Consider the following 10,686-nt stretch of genomic DNA (forward strand, 5'->3'; position numbering starts at 1 on the left):
AATATTTATTCTTACCACCAATCGACATACAGCCATGATTCTTTGAATTTGTGTTTACGGTCGATTAATAAACATCTGACCAAAATTATTTTTTAACCATAGATGTAGTTTAGAGCTCTGTAGATTTACATCTAATATGTTGTCATTGTGTCGACATTTACTACTTTTTTATTGAGAAATATAGGCCGTGTCATGTACAATCGGACAAGTTGGTGCTAGTACACTTCCAAACACATTTTGCTTGACCGGTATAATGTCCCGAGATATTTAGACACGCCCCTGTCTCATATTTCACCAATTACGACAGTTTTGGAGATGTGCGAAAGGAACAGCAGATAACTATTATTGTTTACTTTAGTTGTATTTTACTGATTGACGACGCGCACGCAACTATTGAGTACCAGTAGTATTTTGCTCACAATTTTTTTCGTTTACGGACACCGATATCTTGCCACTACGTAGACTTATGTTCGTTTACTGGACTCTTAATTACTTAGTCGCCGACCCTTCATGTGACTACTGCACCATGGATTATATATTCCGGGAATTAAATATTACAGTAAGTAAATCAGTCATACTATACTATATAATATTTTAATATTAATTTTAACTAGTGGACGTTAATATGCGTGGGAAAAATATCGTCAGCGCAGAGAACTAATAATTAAAATTTTGCAGTTTTGAGAAAATCGCGGTTTATTTTTTTTAATTATTGGTCATCATAATTAATTATATTTAAAGCCAACATAGACCACCTTTTAAGCTCTTTTAAATATAATTATAATATTATTGAGTTTTGATGAATACTTATTCCTTTAATTGTGTAAAACAGACTTCAATATGCTACTTATTATATTTTATATTAATCCTTAAGTTATCCTATCTATCGTAGGGTCAAATATGATTAGTCATTGGTGTATGCTTGCCAAAAATTAACATAGTGCTATTAATCATACTTGTAGTAATCTATGTAGTATGTTATTTAAGTTGCTTTTACGTATAATCAAATGTCAAAATATTGAAAAAGAAATTATAATTGGAAACTCAAAAGTACTCAATGCAAAAATAAACTACTTCGACGGGTATACTCACTATAGTTATAGATGTTACCTATCTTTTCTTGATCTCAGTTAAAAGTTCAGAGTTTTCGATATTGAAACAGCAGTAGCATTAAGCGTAACTTTTACCGTCGACTTTTAATAGTAAACTCTAATTTAATGTTGGAAATATATTAAGACAGGCCGGTAAGCCTTTTAGTCTAGTCAATAAGCTCAAAAAGGTGTCAATTTATGTATTATAAAGATCCAAAAATATGAGTGATAGCTCATTCGATTTGATAACATGACGTCTAGAAAAATAATCTTTAGTGTTCATTGGCACTTAAAAATACAATTGTTATTAAGAGGATAAAGAGGTTCTTCGATAACTTAAAAAATATTAATATTTAAGAAATAAGGAGGAAATTTCCAATTTAAAGAAGTCACGACGCCCGAAATTCTATCTCCTTTATTAATAATTTTATTTAATGCCAAAAATATAGACGAGTACAAATAATTTATGGATAGGCGATAATTTGTTTTATTACAGTAATATTGCATAGCCAACATTTTATTGCTGCACATGTGCAGTTTAAAAGTGTAAAGATTTCACATAAAAGGGTCTTTGTTAGAGGACGACATTTTTTATGTTTTTGTTAACCCTGGTTCCACGTCGACGCCTTTATCGGAAAGCGGCGTCCATTGTTTATTGAATTTAGACGAGTTTAAAGATTTTAAGTAGTGGTATTATGATTTCTTACTAGAGTAATTAATCTATGTCGCGTGTTGATCCGCTTATAGACGTTTAAGTTCCACCCAGTTTAACCCAGAGGTTTCTGTTATTATTGTTTCTTTTACAACTACATAATATGTAGCACTGAATTAAAGTAGAATTACAATCCGATTTAATGCAAATTTGGGATTTTTATCTCAATAAAATGTGTGCAATTATGGAAAACAGAGCTGATTTTTTTACTTAATTTGATTATTTCTGTACTTGACCCACGTATTTTGTGTCGGCCGCACTGGCCTTCTGCTCCCATATATAAATTTTATTATTTTGGCACTGTAGTCACACGTTAAAATATTATTAGAATAATAGATTTTAGTAATTAATATATAATTTAATTGTATTACAGAGAACCACTGTCCCTCGATGGATACACTAGGATGCGGATGAGAGCTCCATCGCTAACCGATCCAGAGCGCACACTCTACTCAACCTGCCTGCTGAGCGTATCAAACTTGTAATGAATACAATTAAATCATATCACTGAAGTAACAAAAATGTGTTTTTTATTTATATGGACTTTTCTACGAAATTTCATTTTACATGTGTATCTCATTATTTGTTGGTGTTGCAAATATATTATCTACTATATTCGATTTTAACTTTTGATAATTATATATCGTAGCGATATGTGCATGAGCCTCATCGACTGGTTCACAAAACGAGCGTATTGAAATAAATCATTTTATTTGAAAGATTTGATTGTGAGATTTAAAAAAAAAATATTTACTTTAAATATTACACTTAAAATGAACTCTGCAAATATAAACGTTATTACATTTGGAAGGCATCCCGAAAAGTTAAGTAATCAAAAATCTTGTTTAGTTATCTCTGAAAATATTTACTGCGAATAACATTTTTTCAAATTTTCTTATTTTTTAAAATTTTCCAACACAACAACAACACTTACTTAGGTAAAAAAAACAGGTAGTTATATCTTTTGACGAATCGTGAAATTATTTGTATGAATTACTCAGCCATGACTTTTCTTTCTTATTTTTCTTATCAATGAAGGGTCTAAAATTATTATTGTAATGACTCCAAAGTACTAAATTTTTTGGCACTTTATTTTTCTATAAGTTTGAGGTTGGTTGGAATTTATTCGAAACAAAAAACCAGCGCCCATACAACAAAACGGACATGTCCTTTAAAAGTAAATAAAATGTTCAAAAAGCATAAAAAAATTGAGAAAAAATATAATAATTTCTAATAATGAAACGAATAACAATAATTTATGATTATGTGAATGATTTAACGAATTAAATAAACTGAACTGTTTAAGTAATTTATATAATTCAAAATTCAATCATAATATGCAGCTATTAAATCGGTAAAAAATCAATTACTGTTATTTGTTTATAGACTTTGGGTTTTAACTCAGCGAAAACTAAATAATTGGCTAAAGAAAGTAACTAAAATTTTACAAACTGTACATGTGCAGCAATAAAATTTTAGCCTTGCAAATATTATTGTAATAAGAATTCAAATCAACGCCTACACTTATAATCTTTAAATGCCTCTAAATTCAATAGCATAACAATCGACTCAGTTTAACGATAAATGCGTCCACGTAAGACCGGTGTCAATACAAACATTGATAAAAATGCGCTCTTTAACAAACAATTTTTATGTGATATATTTATTCTTTTCAAACAACATCTGCAGCAATAAAAATGTTGGCCTTTCAATATTACTCTAATAAAAGCATATTACCGCCTACACATAAAATCTTTAAACTCGCTTCAAATTAAATAAATAATAATCGCTGCATATCGATAAATAGTCCAATTAACTACTTCAAAAGGTGTTAAATAGTTCAAATTAGGATGAAAAAGGTATTTCGTTATTAACTCAAAACTATTCATATTTAAGATAAAAAAGATCATTAAGAGGAAATAAAAAACAATATCTCCAAGAAGCTAATAATTTTAGGTCAATTATTTTAACTTTAATGTTAATACATATTTGTAAATACAGAGATTGGAATAAAATGTTATCGTCTAAGTTTTTGAAATAAAATAAAATAACAATTCAAATAATGAAATCTATTAACTATGATTTATTCTTATAATATGAATTATTGAACGAATTGAATAAACTGAACAGTTTAAATTTTTAAGATTCAAAATTCAATCATAATATTATGCAGTCATTGAATTTATTTAATAAATTAATTATAGACTATGGGTTTAAAGAGACCGAAAACTAAAAAAACGGCTTAAAAAGTAGCTAATCATAATTTACTAACAAAATATAGTTGTGACAAATATGGCGGAAATTGCTTTAAAATGATTTTTTTTGAATACAACATAAAGTTTGGTTTGTTAAAAGTTAAAAAGAAGGTAATCAGGCACATAATATGATATAAAATAATTAACATAATGTCGTTTCTTATTTATCAAAAATAATGCCAAAAATTAACAATAAAAACACTGTAAATCGCGATTGTCTCCAAACTATAAAACTTTTGTTATTACGTTCTTTACGCCGACGATATGCATCTTACAAGTATAGGAATTATCGTCATAGCATAGACGTGCGCGCATCAATTTTAATTTCGTTTTCTATTATACACTCAGCAGCGGTTCGGTAGTGTTACGTAACGTCATTGCAGGTAGCCAGTAGGCCTACGACTGATATCGATCTATGCAATCGATCCCAAACCCCGCCTCCCAAACGTAGTAAAACAAATTTGCCAAGTTATTTTGACCCTTAGGGTGGTCGACCGCCAACTTTGCTGATTGTACATAAAATCAAAACAGAGATAAATATAATCTACAGGAATTAAAAGTTAAGTAAGCAAGATAATATACGTATATAAATAATACTTACAATATTTATAGTATTAATAATCTGGAAATGGGGATTTACCTGCATTTAATAAGTTTGTAACCTTTTTCGACCCTAAAATCTTTCAAATCTTTATATAAACGAATTATAAAATTTGAGGCAATACTTTTAAAGGTTCGAATAATATCTACAAAATTTATATTATTTTTAGGCTAGATTTTTGACCATTGTCTTGTGTAAACCGTACACTTTAAGCAGTGGCAATTGGTGTTTCTTCATGAATGATCGTAGATTTTCGTTTCTAATTATTTTCATTATCTGATAACAAGAGGAAATACAACAATGATTCATAATCAAATGAAAATATGCCCGATACCTACTTTTATATTTATTATATACATAATGTAATATAGAGGCAAAACAATGAATTAAGGACTCTCATAAAATTTAAGATTAAGTACTTCTTGGTTCAAAATTTCCTTTTTAAGACTTGAATATTAAAAAAACAAAACTTTCTGTTTAACCCGGCTAGGAATGAAGAGATTCTTACGAAATAAAATTAAACACCCATGTAAAATATTTTGTTTACATAAATAACAGTTCACCAACATCGTAATGCAAAATATATCTACTTACTTAGTATTTAGACTGAAAATTTATCGCTACTTATTATTTAATCGATACAATTCGCGTTTATAAGGTTTTTATTGTACTGCGAGTATTATTTGAGATAAGTTACGGAAGCGGGCAAGTCCCCGAACAAATACGTTGAAAATATCGTCGGTACTTTATCTTTCACCACCTCTTTTGTTCAAAATATTATGGATAGGTTTAATTAAATTTTAAAGTTGCTGTGGAGATAAATATGTTATTATTTTAATACTTTCGATGTAAGCGTTTATGTCAAACGATAATACAAGAATTATATGAATAAATTTTGTTTTAAATCATAATTATTATTATATGAACATTTTTGTGATGAGATTATTAAGTATTTAAGTTTTTTTTGTATATACGGCCGCGGTTAAGTGAAATATTGTCAAATTAGAATGGTGGTATAAATGAGGTTATTGTACAGATTATAAAATATTGTTTTTCATACACGAGTATTATTAATTTTAAATGTAATTATTTTTCTACCACCAGTTCAGAAAGCAGTTCCCAACAGAGATCACCCAAAAACCCTATGGTTGCCGTTTTCAAAATCAGTCTAATACATAGAATTCGTCTAATACTTCCTTCGCGTACCATACCTATTACCTATACCTATGTAAATAAACTTTGATTCCTTTAGATGGTTATGACGCGTTTTTCATTGTGTTATCATTAACAAACTGCATTGAACATGGATATTCATCACCAAGGAATATATTAATTACGCTTTTAAACTTATTATCCGTAGTAAAAGATATCAATACCTACAGTTCATAATAAGTATCTCTTTCATTAAAACAATAACTTTTGCTTACAGTGACATGCATACCAGAGTTAAACTCGTGTGCAGTTAGCTGTAAAACTGAAGCGAATGCAAGGAACGCAGAGGTAAGATGCTTTATCAAAATCATCGAATTCTAATGACTGTTGCCGGTGGGCAGCGGCTTGGCTGTCCCTCCAACATTGCAGTCCACGCCGTCCATCAGGGGCACCGCTTGCTCGTTTGCCTACTTATGCAATATTTTTTTTGGTAATATCGAGATTAACCTGATCGTAAGCAAAAAAAAATTACCGTCGAGTTAGATTAGTTGCGCTATTTTCTTGCCTTTTGACATGCTAAAGTCGATTTTTTCAATAATTAACACGGTGCATTTATTTTTAGAAGGATATTTTCATACTTTCATACGCATAGATCTTTTTATTTAGAGGTAGGAAGAATTGATTATGTCTATATTCTATCGCTCACCACGCCTATTCCTTCCCATGATGTTAAAGACATTAGGGGCACATTAGGGGATGAGTTAAATATTACGTTTTTCGAATAATTAAATTACCTAAATTCAATCTTTGATGTATGAATTTTACATTAAATACTATATAGATGCAGATGGTTTCCATTTTGAACATAATGTACTATAGGTTAATCTCATTACCAAATATATATATTGTCTCGACATCTAATAGGAATTGCTTGTTAATATTGTAAATTGATTTCAGGTGCGGGCTCTAGCCCAGGGCTATCGGCCGACGCCTGCCTGTGTTTCTGTCACAGACGTGGACACAAGCGATCCGCGTATGTATTAATTTGTGTTTGTAATTAATTCGGCCATTGTTATGACATTCCTGTATTAATGAGATTCAGCTATATGACATTATGCGAAATTGTTAATTTGTCCTTTAGCACAGCAACAAAGGAATGGCGTATGATGTAATAAACGACGATGAGTCGTAGGCTGCAGTATGATAAAGTTTATTATCACGAGAAATGCAGTTCACTTGCCGTTCAGTTTTGCCTGCGTAAAGACTTTTTAGTGGTATTTGATACAACAAGTATAAGGTCGATGAAATGAGAAATGTAGCTTACTGAACACTGTATTGAAACGAGCGACTCGTATAGTAATCACTGATGACAATCCAGTCGTACCTACTTATATATTTAGTGGTAGTTAAAAGTCAGTACTGGATTTTAACCAGTTTGTGCGTTGAATCATTTCTGCACAACACGGTCCACTTGTAAATGAATTACTCCAATTTTTTGTTTGTTCAGGCACAGTAAAGTGACCTCTCTACATCTGATGCTAAGTGAAGTAGTGTTCAGATAGAATTTATAATTATCCCTCACTAGTCAACACAATTATGTCGGCCTGTTTGGAACTGGATGTATACAGGCTGGTCCCGGAACGCGACACACTTACATGTACCACTATGTCGGTTCTTATACCTGAGGCCATAGCCAAGATGTCTTTTTACAATCGGTATCTCTAATAGAGACTAAAAAAGGGTTAAAATGACATCTAACGATGAGTCTATTCTAGAATTGATGTCATTCTCATACATTAAGTTAGCGTTAACGATTGTAGAAATGGATCTTGGCTACGCCCCCTTGTAAGATCACTACCCGGACGGATAAAAGTATCCTAACACCACCTCATTACAACTACACGTTTGTTTCCAGTTGAGACGCCGCCTGTGATATCATTCGCTCTGTACGTGTGCTTGCTTGTGTTCGTCTTCCTTCAGCTGGCATTCGCCTTGGTCGCTGCGGCGTTGGCTATCGTGAACGCCACTAAGAACCCCACAGAACCAGTTTTCGGTCTGCCAGGTAAGTCGTTTTATTATACTATTACTATAGTTTAGAATAATGTAGTCACCCCTTATTATATGAGAACAAAAAAAGCTGATAATGTCTGCGTTACTCAGCTGTCCACGATTGAAAAAATGGCATGATCGTATTATACTATGTATCTTCGATTGAGTAGAACGGAGAGCATAGATGGACATTTTGTCAACGGTTATCTTTTATGGTGGTTTTCATACAACGTACCCATAATATGAAAAAAAAAGTTCTGGTAGTGATCCTGTAATGAAGAAGACCTGTTCAGTACGGATTGCATCCAGCGTCTTCAAAACTTTGCCGGAAGACATTTCTACATCTAAGGGTAAAAAATTTACTTTAGATGATGCTTCTTTCTATTTAGAATTTGTCTTAATATTCAAAACTAGACTCTTATAGTCCGTGGTCAAGTAATACCAAAGTAAGGAGTTTTTTATTTTTCTAGGATGTCTCTGGACTAATTTGGCGACTGCAGTATTGGGTATTATAACGCTCTTGTTGTTCGGAATATACTGGGCGACTTCAGGATTGAAAGACCATTTAGCGGTATCATACATAGCTCTGGGCTTATTCGTGCCGGGACCAGCACTTGGTTATTCGTATTGGTAAGATTATTTTTAATATTATTGATGCGTGGGTAATTGAAACTTTTTTACACAAATGCAATGTGCTTGACTGATGATAAGTCATTGAACCACCCATAATCAGTAGCTCCATCGTCAGTTTGATATTTTTGATGTTAAGGCTGATAATATTATAATTTGTAACACTTGCTATGCTAGGAAATTCGTCTGTGGTGGTAACCGCCATGCAGGTAGCAATGGGAACTAAAATTTCGTATTTTTAAACAGTGGATGATACTGCATTACACCGCAAATTTAATATACACTAGCTATTGTTCGCGACTTCACCCGCTAGATAAGCATTTCCCTCAACAAAAGATCTTGAAACACTGTATAATGCCAGCGTAAAAAAATAATTTAAAAAAATCTAGTTTTCTCATGGGAGCCAATTACTGGGATAGAAAGAAGCTCATATGTTAATCCAGGATATACTCTATCCGTGTGCCAAAAGTTATCCAAAACCTTTCACTTGTTTGTGCCTTTACTTCTTACAACCATCCAAACATTTTAATAAACTTTTGCATTTATATTTATAATTTTATTACGGTTGTTTTATTTCAGGTTACTAATATGCTCAGTATTCTGTAATTTAAGCAATGTGGGCCTCATTCAACTAAGAGCATATCTTCTGGAAAGAGATCCCCCGCCGCCAGAAATCAAAGTGGACAACCACCCTTCGGATGGAACTATTTTTATTTATTAAAAATATGTGTTTTAAAGGTTTACTTTAAGTTGTCAGTCGTTTAACAATGAATGCATTTACTTCATTAATCATTTTACTAAATAAGTTCCTAACTCAACAGAAGTAGGAATATAATAAGTAGGTTTATTGTTCTCGTTGTTTCTTTTTATAAAGATGTAGATGAATCGTCTACGAAGAGAACATCAAAGATTTTACTCCTGACGTTTCGAAGACTGCCATCTTCATGGCCACGAAGCTAGTTGTATAAATTAACAACCTTGTTGTTGAATGCCTTTATTATGTATTATTTATTCGTAAATAAACAATTTTGATATTTAAATATCATTCTTGTTTTTTTTACCTTTATTTACAGGTGATTTCCTTTGATTAAGTATATTTCTTCCTCTACTTATTCCCACTTTATTTGGTCGGCTCTCCTAATATGTCAGCGCCAAGTTGTTCTGTCTTGTGTTGTAGATTTCCCGAGAATTTGAAGTACATTTCTATATATTAATTTCACACCTTATTTACAATTGAATATTAAGAGGGAACAATGATTATAAAATATTATTGTTCTTATTGTGATCGACATCTATTAAAAATGGATAACGACGGCAATATCTTAACTAAATATCCGTCCTTTCCCCGAATTCATGATTACAGATTTTTGATTAAAATTTTAACTTCTTACAAATAGAAAACATAACTTCTATTTTAGACGATGCAAATATAATTTGATAAATCGCATAGCATAATACGCTACTGTGTCCACGTACTAGGTCAAACCAATTCCCTGTTATTGGTACCTAGTTGGTCACATAGAGCTGTAACGTAGTTAATATGTACAAATCATAATAACGAGCGCAGCGAATACCGCGTAATGAAGGCAATTTGCTTAATTACAACGCCGCGTTTCCACTTGTGCGAACAGATTTGAAGGTGTCTATTTTTAAACAACAGGTATGAGGGAATGAGGCTTGTTAATAATATCGTAATTTTTTGGTTTCCAAATGTTAGGCACATTAATATTGGATGAGATCAGAATATGTAGGATGAATACATAAATGGCAAAGGCAAGGGCGTCGCCCAGAAATGGCAGGGAGGGGCAGTTGCCCCCCCTAAAGATTCTAAAAAAGTTGCTAAATGTAAAGCAACCAAAGTCCTAAATCTTTGCTTGATCGATCATTCCCGGATGCACAATTACGCTCTGCTCTATGCGATTGTGAAAGCGGGAGAGGAGAATGGGGGAGGAACATATGATCTCGACTTTACCTACAATTCATACTTTTCTCATTCTCCATATCAACTTGCCTTCCCTCTGGGCCATGTACGAAGCTAGCGTTAGCGCAGTTCTTGGGCAAAGGGTATAATATAATATATGGTATATTAATTGATTATGGTTTAAAATATAATGTTACAAAATTCTTTTGAAGACACTTCACGAAGAAATACCCTTTTAAATTCTGATTCCTGCACAGTTGGTAATGAAGCCATCG

At 32.1% G+C, this 10,686-nt stretch overlaps 1 protein-coding gene across 1 annotated transcript in view; it reads left to right on the plus strand.

Annotated features, from left to right (window-relative positions):
• LOC115448050 overlaps positions 1–9,483 on the plus strand; it is a 21,931-nt gene extending 12,448 nt beyond the window's left edge. The window contains exons 3-7 of the mRNA XM_030175346.2: positions 6,089–6,159; positions 6,769–6,844; positions 7,727–7,873; positions 8,331–8,490; positions 9,070–9,483. Coding sequence (XP_030031206.1) covers positions 6,089–6,159; positions 6,769–6,844; positions 7,727–7,873; positions 8,331–8,490; positions 9,070–9,211 — 596 coding nt within the window. The 3' untranslated portion in view covers positions 9,212–9,483. The remainder of the gene's footprint in view (positions 1–6,088; positions 6,160–6,768; positions 6,845–7,726; positions 7,874–8,330; positions 8,491–9,069) is intronic.
• The last annotated feature ends 1,203 nt before the right edge of the window (positions 9,484–10,686 follow it).

Source organism: Manduca sexta, chromosome 18 (assembly GCF_014839805.1).
Source record: "Manduca sexta isolate Smith_Timp_Sample1 chromosome 18, JHU_Msex_v1.0, whole genome shotgun sequence".
NCBI lineage: Eukaryota > Metazoa > Arthropoda > Insecta > Lepidoptera > Sphingidae > Manduca > Manduca sexta.